The 12,858-nt window shown below is 45.1% G+C and overlaps 1 protein-coding gene across 18 annotated transcripts in view; it reads right to left on the bottom strand.

Moving 5' to 3' along the window:
• The window catches only part of FGFR2 (fibroblast growth factor receptor 2), a 105,125-nt gene that overhangs the window by 62,086 nt on the left and 30,181 nt on the right, over window positions 1–12,858 (bottom strand). For all 18 annotated transcript variants that reach the window (XM_043475273.1, XM_043475266.1, XM_043475271.1 and 15 more), the window contains one exon: window positions 3,943–4,112. In XM_043475273.1, coding sequence (XP_043331208.1) covers window positions 3,943–4,112 — 170 coding nt within the window. The remainder of the gene's footprint in view (window positions 1–3,942; window positions 4,113–12,858) is intronic.

Below are 12,858 nucleotides of genomic sequence, written 5' to 3'. Positions count from 1 at the left end.
CCACACCCTCTGCACTGGAAGGCGAAGTCTTAGCCAATGGACTGCCAGAGAAATTCCAGAGGTGCAATTCTTTACAAGTGCATGTAGGTAACAAAAAGAATATCAGAGGGAAAGACCACCATCATGACCCTGCTCCCCACTCTGCCCTGTTCAGCCCCATGAGTCTGGAGCTCAGACCAGTGGGAACAGTCCTCAGGGGAAGGTCAGCCTCTGTGACCTTTAGTGACTTCACAACCTGGGGACCGCAGACCTGGGGTGGGTCTAACATATCATTAGCAAGGCTTAGGCATTAGGGAACTACATTTTCCCAGAGATGAGAGAGCTCTGTCTTTTTAAGTCCCAGAAGCCCATGAAGCTCAATGGAATTTCTAAGAGTGCCCAGTATTTTCTAGAACTCATGACCAATGCCACAACTGTTGTGAAAACCCCTTAGTGAATCCAGGCTGACTACCCTTGCAATGACGGGGCAATCTCCGAGGCCAAAGTCTACTGTCCCAGCCCCTTTCTCCAAGGAGAAAATCCATCCGGGCAAGAGATGTACCCTTAACAGAGCCAGCCAGCACCCCACGTTCCAAAGATGGTGGTGTAGTTGTTGTTTTAGTCGCTAAGTCTTGTCCGATTCTTTTGTGACCCCAATAACTGTTGCCCTGTTGCCAGGCTCCCCTGTCCATGAGATTTCCCAGGCAAGAATACTGGAGCCAGTTGCGATTTCCTTCTCTAGGGAATCTTCCTGACCCAAGGATCAAACCTGGGTCTCCTGCATTAGCAGATGGAGTCTTTACCACTGAGACACCTGGGAAACCCAAAGGTGTGGTACTCTCTCCCTTTTGCCCTTTTTGTAGAAAAGCAGAACAGATTTCAGACTTTCGTCCCCATACACTCAAATTCCACTCCTCTCTCACTCCAGAAATGACGCCAACATCAAACAGCCAAAACACTTGGGTCACCTCTGCCTCTACGAGAAGAGGCTAAAGGTTGCTCATTTTGCTTTTAGAACATAGCTGCTCTTCATTTAGCGGGGTGTTGTCATCAATAATCAAAACTGAACTGCACCCGGTGAAAACCAAGCAGTGCTTCCTCATCAGGCACCCTCAGTCTTCCAGCATGTTTATAATCACTAATTCAGACTTGCAAAAAAACTCCTCAGGCAGAATAATGATGTTGGTCCTGTTTATTTTGAGAGCAGGAATTTCTAGAGGCTCATCGACCCTTTGTACTCATATCTCCCAGGAAGGAAATGAGCTAACCACCAGGATTTTGACTACCTTTCTGATACTTAAGCTATATTTAAATAAATCATTGAGGACCACCATTCCCTGGTGGTCCAGTGGTTAAGACTTCGCCTTCCAATGCAGGGGATGAAGGTTCGATTCCTGGTTGAGGAGCTATGATCCCACATGATATGCAGCCAAAAAACCAGAACATAAAACAGAAGTGATATGGTAACAAATCTAATAAGTGCTTTGAAAGAAAAAAAAATTTTTTTAATAATAATTGGAACTGCATCCATTATATTTCCAGAGAACGTCTAGCGGTAAGAACAAGCCTGTGTGTGTCTGTGGTCAGTCGCTAAGTCACGTCCAATGCCTTGTGACCCCATGGACTGTAGCCCACCAGGTTACAAAGCCCATCCTTTGTCCATGGAATACTCCAAGCAAGAATACTGGACTGGGCCCTCCTCCGGGAGATCTTCCCGACCCAGGGATTGAACCTGAGTCTCCTGCATTGCAGTTGAAGTCTTTACCACTAGTGTCAGCTGGGAAGCCCAAGAACAAGCCCAGGGGCCCAATTTTAGTGGTTTAACCCTTTCTTTACAACCAGCACTGCCTAATGAAATCTGTATCTGTTCATTCCTTTAAAAAAAAAAAAAAAAGCCAACTCCAACCTCACTGTGCCCGTCTAAGGACAGAACAAAGAGACAAACCACCCTTCTGCTACCGCTTCCCCCAAAGAGCAAGTTGTGGAGGACAAATGGAGTGTGTCCACTCCACAGCTTCAAAGGCATCCACCTTCCAGTTGATGCACTTCACACATAAACTGCCCACACACACACTTAGAAATGCACTCGTAGGCTTTCCCAATTATCCTCTGGGCTTTTGGCTTCTAGAAAGTCATCTTTCAGTGTTAAAAGCCATAAACTCTTAGAGATGAAAACACTAACCCCCTTTCGAGATGAGTCACTGGGCATGGTATTCCAGGAAAGGGCTCCGGGGCTCTTTGGGTGGAGAGAAGCCCTACCTGACCACAGAAGTGGTGACGCGGGGACTCGAGCGTCATCCAGAGTGATGCTGGTGTGTTAACACAGGTGAGGGGTGCACCAGGGAGAGTCCTCCTAGGTACCACCTGCTCCCACCAAGAAATCCTCTCCCACGTGATTCTTAAGGACCTGGCTGTGCACACTCCATGTTACCCACTGCGCAGGTTTCTCCAATGGTCCCGTGATGCTCATGTCTCCTGATATTCATGCCCTCAGTCATCACCTCCCTTGGGGACCTGCTTAATGCAGAAAACAGCCATCAGTGGTAGAATGGCTCGTCCACGATTAGGTTACAGAGGCTGTGACATCGGTCTTCCTCATGCCCTCCTCCGTCTTGTCTATTCTCCCTCAGGAAGCCAGCTGCCATGCTGTGAGCTGCCCTACAGAGAGGCCCACGTGGCAAAGATCTAAGGGTGGCCTCCAGCCCACGGCCAGTGAGGAACTGAGGCCCTAGTCCAACAACCTGCAAGGAACTAAACCCTGACAACAACCACATGAGTGACTCTGGAAGCAGATTCTTCCCTGTTGATCCTTCAGATAAGATCCCAGCCCTAACTGAAACCGTAATTACAGTCCCATGAGAAGCCTTGAGACAGAAGCCCAGCAAAGCCACACCTGGATTCCTGGCCCATGGAAGCTGTGAATGAATAAATGTTGTTGTTAAAGCTACCAGGTCTCGGGGTAATTTGTTACGCAGGAATGGTAACTGATGCACCCACTCATGTTCCAAATGGACCAAAGAATTTCACAGTAAAGTTTCTGAAGTCTTCCTCACATACTAAATTCACAAAGCTCTCCCTTTCCCGGCTAAATGATCTGGAGATTCTGTATCACTCTTTCTGAGACAATCTTCCTTCTAGCTTGGTCCAGAATCCTTTCCTGATCGCCTTTACCTTAGTGTCTAAAGAAGCCATCACCACTGAACATCGACAGGACAATACACTCCTCTAATTTCACCCATATCAGTGTCCTGATGGCCAGATATTTATCTGCCTTCCTGCTGGACAAGGAACCCCGATGAGCTAAAGGCTGTGTTTTGCCCAGAGCCTCGGACGGTGCCTGCCACAAAGGGCACTGGATCAACGTCTGATGAATGGATGAACAAAGGCCTGAAGGGGCATCTTGGGGGACACGTTGTCCATTTCAGCCTCTCCAGTGAGTGATGAGACTGTATTTCACCATCTCCTGTAATGGGCTCTTCAGAACCCTTGAGGATGGAGGACAGGGAGATTGCCTCTGTCATCTTAGAAGCATTCTCTCTTAATAAGTAATATTTCATACCCCAGTCTCTCATCCAAGTCCATCCACTATTCACACAATCCTGCTCAAACAGGGCAACTGTACTTCTCAAATTCTGCTCCAATTTTAGTTTTACAGACCATAAAACATATAGAAAACAGACTCTCAACTTTCGACCCTTCTTTTATTAAACTCTCTTCATATAAAGAACAACACAAATGGGGATTATGCTTTAAAATCACATGCAAGTCTGGGGTAACTTTTTTAAAATATCAAACGTGGTAATGATCAATTATGATAATTACTGATTTTTTTAAAAAAGAGAATATTCCTTCTATTATTTCCTGCTAACTTTTATTGACTACTTAAAAAATGAAGAAATAAAAATTTAAGTAATGGTATTAAGTATTTTTAAAAATGTAAGCATTTTACAAGCTTCATTCTACCTTATAGCCTCCAATGCGATGCTCCTGCTTAAATTCCTTCCCGTTTTTCAGCCACCTCATGGTTGGTGTTGGATTCCCCCCAGCTGGACAGCGGAACTTGACAGTGTTGGCTGCTGGGACCGCATGTAGCCGTTTTTCCATCTTTTCTGTGTTGGTCCAGTACGGTGCTCCTGTTTTGGAAAACGACATTATAATGTACAGAGATGGACAACTGATCTCCATCAATAAACCCCTAACAGGTTCGTATGTGAACAATCCGACACTTCCAAAACTTCGGGTAATATTTATCCACAGAAACATTTTCTGAAGTCTGATCCAGCTGGCCTCCCAGAAGGTCCCTGGAGATGGACTGCTTAGAGTTTATTAACAGGGAACTTTTCTTTCCCTTGTACTTACTGCCAGAATATAAATTCATGAATGTTTTTAAAATGCTACTTTAGACACAAAGCGACAGACAATACATACAGTAAGAACAGTTGAGTTCTCCCCACCCCAAAAAATATATTATTTTAGATCGCCGCACCTGTGAAATGATCACACATACACATAAACAAATTGTGTTCAAAAGCCACATCAACTTATCCACTGGCGCTTTAAAGGGTGATCAATAGTATAGCTTATCATCTCAACGTGTGCATGTTCAGTCGCTCAGTCATGTCTGATTCTTTGTGACCCCATGGACTGTAGCCCGCCAGGCTCCTCTGTCCATGGGATTTTCCAGGCAAGAATACTGGAGTGGGTTTCCATTTCCTTCTCCAGGGGATCTTTCCAGCCAAGGAATCAAACCTGAGTTTCTTGTGTTTCCTGCATTGGCAGGCAGATTCTTTACCACTGAGCCATCTAGGTAGCCCTTTTACTTGCAGACATGGCCCCAAAAGCTCTCACACATTTAATTCATTTATCCTGACAACAATTCAATTATAATCCCTGTTTACAGATGGGAAAACTGAGTCATGGAGTCGTAACCTGCCCGAAGCCACAGAGCCAGGAAGAGGTGCAACCAGGATTTGAGCCAAGGCAGTTTGATTCTAGAGCCCACTGTCTGTCTCCCCAAACTACTCTCAAAGCATTGGAATCCATACCTTTAACCTCTCTGACATGCAGGATTAGATCCAAGACAGACAGCCTCAACTGGAGGCATGCTGCCTCCTTTTATCACTGCTCAGGATTTCCACTGACAATATCTTGTATGGCGATTTAACTCTTCACATGCATGTTTCTGTCCCAGCAAATATGTAATCAAAATCCCTGTATCCCCCTGCCTAAAGCATCCATCAACAGGGCCTGGAACATCCAAGAACATTCTAGAACACTGAAATTCTAGAAGACGGACCCATAACCACTTACAAGGGTTAGACTGAGCAACAGTTCACACCCCCCACAAACCAGAGGCAGCGTGGGGGGGAAGGGGCTTTGTCTCCAGTATGACTTAGAAGTTTCCTCTCCTGTTCTGTGGATGGCACAGCACATTCCTGGCAGGGTACTGATGCCCTCCACTTAACAGCCAGGTTGTCGTGGTAGAAAGAGGAAGTGGAACAACTGCATTCAGAACACCCACCCCTCTTTGCCTCGCCCTTGCTCTTGAAACCTGCTATAAAAAGTGGAGTGAAGATTTCTTAACAGGAACATGCTGTGTCTTCTTCATCCATCAGCTTATCTAAGTGTCAAGGTGGAGGGTGGCGGGGTGGGGAGGTGTGGCTGGTATGGACATGATGCTAAGGCAAAGCCAAGTGAGGCAGAACTTGTCGGTCTGTGTACCAGAGACAGAAGGGCCAGTGGAGGGTGGGAGGGGAGCCAGGGCAGAAGGACCAGAGCCGCGTTCTCGCCTCTGAATCCAGTTGCATCTGTAATGAGCAGGCAACTTGGTAGCCACTTGACTTGGGGTGTCAAACGCCCATAAACACATCTATTCTTTGGAGGGGGTCCCCAGGGAGTACTCAATTTCTATTTATCACAGGTCTCGCAGGGCCTGGCATATCCCGAAACAATTTCAATCATCTTTCATTTGAAAAGCTTCTATTTGGCAAAGTCCATCCACAGCCACTGAAAAAGAAAGCGTTAAGAGCACAAAATAAATAATGAGCTTTGTCGCTACACAAAGACTTTTACAAAGCTGACCTAAATGAAAGGCATACCTCACGCTGTCAGGTGCCTGAATTCATGTCATCGCTTTAAGTAAACACAATAGCCTATTCATATGAATTAGCTAAATATTAATGGAGTCACTCTTTCAGATACCATCAATTACAGCTGCCCTGATCCTATGGAATGTCTTTTCTTTCTTTCTTTTTTTTTTTTATATAAAAGAAATCAACAGATACATGCTGTGTACCATTAGGCACGGTTTCCGTGTTCCCTGGGTTGAAAAGCAGACTGGGCTTTAGGCACTAGGAAAATTGCTCTGTTCCTCTCTCGTAGGGCTCAGCTGTGGGTGAGCCTGCAACCTGCCCAGGTATCACCCACACCACATGGGCACCTATGCTTGTAGCCTGTGGCAACAGCACACTGGCAATGAGGGCCTTTTACTCGGCGCCGGAGTAATGATCTAAGGACAAGAGGGAAAGAATTTTGCTGGAATTTCTGGCAGGTAGCCACTTTCCTGGGGTGAAATTTCAATCATCAACACTGCACCTATAAAACCTGCTTCTGCAAAACAGACACGGCCGTGTTTCTCTTCTAAAGGCTCAGAGATCACAGGTGAGTGGGGCACCATGAAATCTAATCAACAAAGTAGAAGCCAATAGCCTACACGACCATCACTGGAAACCTGAATTCATGACATCTGCTCTCCCTGAGGAACTGTAAAGCTTGACTCAACAGAAAGGGCCAAGGTTTCAAGGTTCCCTGAGTAGCAGCGATGCTCAACCCCCATCCAACCCCACTCTGGGTGATAACATCATACAGGCATGATGTGCTTTTGTGACGAGGCTTTCCTTCAAGGTGTCCAGCTCACAGATTTTATTACAGGTGTGATGCTGGAGGGGAGGGGCTATTTTAATCTTTTACAATGGCTCTTTCTGAAATAAACTAGCTTTGCAAAACTTGAAGAATCTGGAAGGTCTAGAAAAATAATCACACAGCAGGAACAGCTCCGCTGTGTTCCCAACATCAGTGTCCTCTGCAAACTCTGTCTTCAGTGCTTCCCGCTGTGTGTGCAGTGTGGACACGTGGAAATGCCAGGGCCCCCACTCCATAAACTACAGCGCAGCTGGTGAGAAACAGGGACCAGGCCCATGAAAAAGCTCCTCTACCGAAGGAGGCCCTCTTCCAGCCCAAGGCTGTGAAAGCATGAACAACTTCCATTTGCAGGAGGAACTCACTTAACAAATTAACGACCTACAAAGGGAGAGACGACTGGAGCACTCAGTAGGCGCTCAATATCGATGGCCAAGGCCACATCATGTTGCCTGAAAGAAGTGTACGGCATCCACTTTGTAAACCTTCCCTGGTATGATCTTAGCGATCTATTTAATAGAGAGGGAACTGTGGCACAAACCCCTGATGACACAAACATGGATCATACTTAAATCAGAAGTAAATAAGTTGACCTAGACATAGGTATGGCCCTTTCTGCTCTGACATGCTCAAATCTTCTGATGTAGTATGTAGCAAAAGCACATTCTCTTAGTCATTAAAAACTAATAATGACCAACTTAAAGGGACAGTCAGACCCAGCCGAAATAAATAAGTACAATCGCATCCTCAAGGCTTACCTACTCATTATCGTCTTCTACACTGAAACAGATATTGTATGTTAGTAACGATGCCGAGGAAGTACAATTTTAATAGAGCAGAAGCCTCTTAACACGTGTCTGGCGAAGCAGATTTATAACCCCACCAAAACATCCCTCAAAGTTCCCTCCACACAGCCTTTCTTAATCCCCTTCATCCCACCAATAAAGATCCCCTACTCCTTCGCTGGGCCACCATTTTCTCAGTTATGTGTATGTCTCCATGCCCAGGGCCTTTCTATACTGAAATAAATTCCTTTCAATGTCTGATGATAAGGAAGAGGGGATCACCTGGAGAGGTACAGCTTAAGTCATCTTCAGACGATGGAGCAGACACCCAAGTGTTTATTGAATGGATGGATGGATAAATGGACGGATGGATAAACAGATGGATGGACAGACCAGACAGACAATCGTTAAAAGCCTGAGCTATAAAATGAGGGCATTGAACTGAAAGTTCTGATAAGGCCCTTCCCAGTTCTAACATTCTTTTCAGATATCTGTCCATATCCTACACAGATACTGATTCTGTCAGTAAATGGTGGGATCAGAGGCTTTGTTTTGACCCAGTGACTTAAACCTAAGGAGAAAACATGGACTGCCGAGCCTGTTCCCACAAAAACCCTCATGCATCTCAACTCTAACATCTAAGGGTTACGGTGTTCTCTCTTTCTCTAACCAAACAGAGAGAATACAGCCTGGGGGTTTAAAGGAAAAACAGGAACTCATATTACCACTGTACCAAAAGAGACCCCACTGACCATCTGGCCCAACGGCTGGTATGATCAATGTCATTCAGAAAGGTTAAGTGATTTGATCAAGGTCACACGGCCAGAGGCTGGGCCAAGGCTAGATCCAAGTCTCCAACTCCCTAGGCAGTGCTCTTTCAACCACTCCATGCTGCCCTTTGAACTCTCCCATGGTAATTAAGTCAAAAGTTCAAGATTTATGTGAGCTGTGGCCACTGATGACTGCCAACTGTATTTTTATTGATGTAAAAATAATAAAAAAAAAAAAAAACACAGCCTGTTTCAGCTCCTAGATTAAGCCTCACAAACTCTCTAAAGCCCCACTAAGGCCTCTGTCTTAAGTCTATAATTAGGGCCTTTAAAAATATCACTAATCAGGACATTTCAATGCTTTGACCCTTGATGAGGGAAAGGGTATGTGTCTGAGAGCTCTCCCCCATCCTCACCACAGACTGCACTTCATCTGACTTCAGTTTTGCATAGAGAAAGAGAAAACAAACCTGACAAAAGTATGAAGATGTCAGTGAAGGTGTGGCTGTAGGGGGCAGGAGGGCTTTATTTGCGAAGTTTCATTAAAAGGACAACTTGCTGATCAGTGAGGCATTCAGTAAGACACACTTTAGAACAAACCAGGCAAATGACCCCCTACTGGGAGGCCAGTTGCCCGCAGAGGTCCCCAGGCTCTGCCTTCAGCCTGAGACAACCGCTGTTGGACCAGAGGAAGGCTGAGAAAGAAAAGATATTCAACCTGGCTGAGTAGATGGAATATCATCACTGGCTTCTGTGATAAAACACCCAAACCAGTTTGTGATGAGGTTTCACTGAAAAGGCATTTCAAAAACTTTAGGCAGCTTACATGTTTTTTTCAAAAATGCATTTTCTTCAACTCCTGGAAACTTCAACACAACTAAGAAACCAGCATTACCAACTTAGAGACAACCTCTACCAAGGAACAATCCCAATTAGAGCAAATGTGACCATGATCTCCTACCATCAGTAGGTCTGTCGATGCAAGTTCAGAATCTCAGGCCAAGAACCTTCATTTTCCCGTTACTTCCAAGAAAAAAAAAAAAACCCTTTCTCCCTAGCATGGAAGATGGGCAGCTGCAGGTCTCAAGGAGAATAAAACAAAAATAGAAAATTATCTTCTCTCTCTTCACTCAATAGTTAGAACCACACTCCACTTGATACAGCTGTCTTACTATCAACTCCCTCTAGTTAAGCAGCCAACATGAAACTTCTGTCAATCATGTTCAAGCTCTTCGGAGACAAAAATCACTTAAACACAAGCTGGAGGTAATAAAAGTACCTTGAAAAAACGGACAGACATGTATACTTATTTGCTGCCAGATAACCCATTAAGATACCGAGTACCTAGGGAAGGCAAGGACTAGTTAAGTTATGCTTTTCTAAGCTGAAAGATAAAGCTTGAACCTTTCAAAATCCTCAACCTGGATGCATTTCAAAAATTAGCATTTGAAATTACAACTTTCTGTCCAGAGAAAGTCTCTTTCACCAAAGGGCATATGTAACAGCATTATTTCCTGGCAGCCAGGCTTGTAATGACATCACAAGATTGTTCCGTTCAGGGAACCGTCTAGCACTGGTAAAGCGTGACGTCATCAGCAAGTCAGCTGCTAAAATATGACCGGAGAATGCCCTTCACATCTGTGATGGAAGGACCTGACTTAAAATCGGGGGGTGGGGGGTGGGGGGGGTTAGATCAATCAAATCAGCTCACTGGAGGGATTTTCAAAGCACGTGCAGCAGGATGTTAATAGATGCTATATTTTTTAAAAGGGTCTTATGGTCAATCAGTTTGGAAAACCCTGGGAATGGACAAAAAGAAACAGATGTTTTCCTACAGAACTTCTCAGAGCTTATATTAGGCTGATAGGCACCATAAGTCTTTGAGAAAGGGTTACAGTATGAGATATTCTCCAAATTCATTTTAAAATACAACTGATTTTTGGCAGAGGATTATTCGGAATCAGGGTTCCCAAGGATACTCTTTGAGAAACACCGAGTTGTTCTCTTCATGTACAGACCAAACCTGAACACTGCTCTGTTTTTAACGGGATCCGTAAAAGAGATTATGGGAGGACGGTGATACCACAAAATATTCATTCAACATCTGGGCTAGTCATTGCCCTTCAGAAGCAATCTAAGGCGAAAGGCAGGTCCGAGATGCTACCTAATACTGAATGTGATACCAAACATTGTACAACGTACAATAACATGCAAACACTCAAAGCCACTCAATCGGCCAGTATAAACAAGGAAAGCTACAGAGGAGCCCACTGTTGAGTTAGGTCTCGTAGGAAGAAGTAGAAGTTCAGCTATACCTGAACACTGCAGAACATTCCCATAAAAATCAAATCAGACCCGGAGGTTAATGCATAGCAGTTTCATGGCCAAACGCAACAAACCTGCCTTAATTTTTGACTGTTATTTTTACCATTATATTTGGCTACCATGCTTTCTGTACTCCATACAGAATCTAAAAAGAACTCTACCAGGCAGATAAGCTTGCCTTCTTAGAGTGCACTGCCAGAATTAGATAAACAAGAATACCAGCAACCGGAGTAACCTGCCATCTATTTTTCAAGTCAGATGATGGACAACTAATGTGGACCAACCCCCAAAAAACTCTTTTTGGAGAAGCTCAGAAATATCACTGTCAGCACAGGGTCACTGAAGCATCGTTTGTTAACTTCACTAAAGGGGAACTTTCAAACACACCCCAGGGGCATTTCCAGACAATCAGAAGGCACCCAAGGAATCCATTTGGACACATGAGTGGTTTCCAGGTGGCTGAAAATGCAAAGAATTCGGTGCTTCTACAATTTTCCCTATTAATCAGGTCAGGCATTTGACACTCGAGGTGGCAAAAAATTGTTTTAATGGCAACATCCCCTTCCCCGCTTTGCCAATTACCCTGGCCGTGGCATTCCTCTGTCCACGCCGGCCACAGCTGCTTAATCTCAGCTGCCCCAGGCCGCACCTGTGAATCACACCCGCCTAATCACAGTAACAGATGGCAGAGGCCACGCAGCCAGCTAAGAACTGCTATCACTTTAAATCGCGTCTAATGTTTCACGGGCCCCAAAGAGAGGCAGTTCCCGACAGCAGTATCTCCCTGGTACAGCTAACACCAGCCCTTAATCACTCCAGAGCACCCACTTCAGGGCAAAGCTGGTGTCATTCGAGAGCTAATTACAAAGAACCCTGGTTGCAAGGTGAAGGCACGGTGATTCACTCAACGTAGGCTGGCATTCATTAAATGGAACAACCCTCTACCTGGGCACTGGGCAGTCAGCACTGGTGTTCAGGATGCAAAGAGACTCATCAGAGAGGGAGACCAGACACAGAAGTAGTTCATTCAGCCTACCTGTTACATCACCTATACCTTCTGCTACATTTGATTACTTCCTACGTGTTCTGGGTAACATGCTGTCAGGCAGGGGGCTGATCACGAGGACAAGGCAGTTCTCCGGCACGGCAACAGAACCTCGCCGAGTCTGATGCCCCAGTCAATAGCAATGGCTACCACACGTGGGTACCACATTAGAGCTGCCCACAACTCTGCGAGCATCCTCCTCCCACCTGCATCATCACCCTGGGGATGGGCAGAGGGGCATGGCGATTAGACAGGCAACAAGCCTAGGTCTGAACTGCAGCTCCGCTTTGTGTTCACTGGATCACAGATTCTCAATCAATAAAACACAAACAACTCCTCTCTCCACCTTAAGAGGTTGCTGGGGGCACTGACTGAACCAGCAGTCAGAGCAGAGCTTGCCCTGAGCAGACTCTTTTCATAACCGTCAGGCTCACGGCCTCTCGTGCCAGAGCCAATAATAAGTGAGTGACGTGTTCTAATCTACCAGTGTTTTATTACTAAGTCACGATAATAAGAACAACAACCTTGTTAAAAGGCTGTTTCAAATCACAGTGGAAGACACTTTCACTCACCCTGTCACCCTCTGTTTTACCAACAAGCCTTCTAACAGTAAACTCCTATTGGAGGCAGACCTGTGTGTGTGTGAATACAAAAGCCAGTGGTTCTCACACTAACTGTGCATCAGAGTGAGTTCCAAAGTTTCTAATTCAGCAGGCGGTCTGGGGTGGGCCCTGAGAATCTTCATTTTTAGTAAGTTCTTAAGTAATGATGATGATAGTGGTCCAGACTGCAAGCTTTCTCTTGTCAGAGAGTGAAAACTAACATAAGCCAAAATATGTCCCTTTTTGCCTATGCTGCTAGGAGACTCAGAGACAAATCCAGTTCCCCATTGAAGCAAAACATTATCCCAGGTGCTGAACAACATTGATTATCTCTTCTTCCTTGAAAAAGCCCTGGGTCTATTTTAATAACTAATTGTCCCATTATTTAGGTCTTGTTTAAATTTACTAAACTGACTAATATCCTTTTGAGAAAA

Source organism: Cervus canadensis, chromosome 8 (genome assembly GCF_019320065.1).
Source record: "Cervus canadensis isolate Bull #8, Minnesota chromosome 8, ASM1932006v1, whole genome shotgun sequence".
In the NCBI taxonomy this organism is placed as follows: domain Eukaryota; kingdom Metazoa; phylum Chordata; class Mammalia; order Artiodactyla; family Cervidae; genus Cervus; species Cervus canadensis.
Note: the sequence above shows the minus strand (reverse complement) of the source record. Positions and strands in the feature narration are given on the sequence as shown.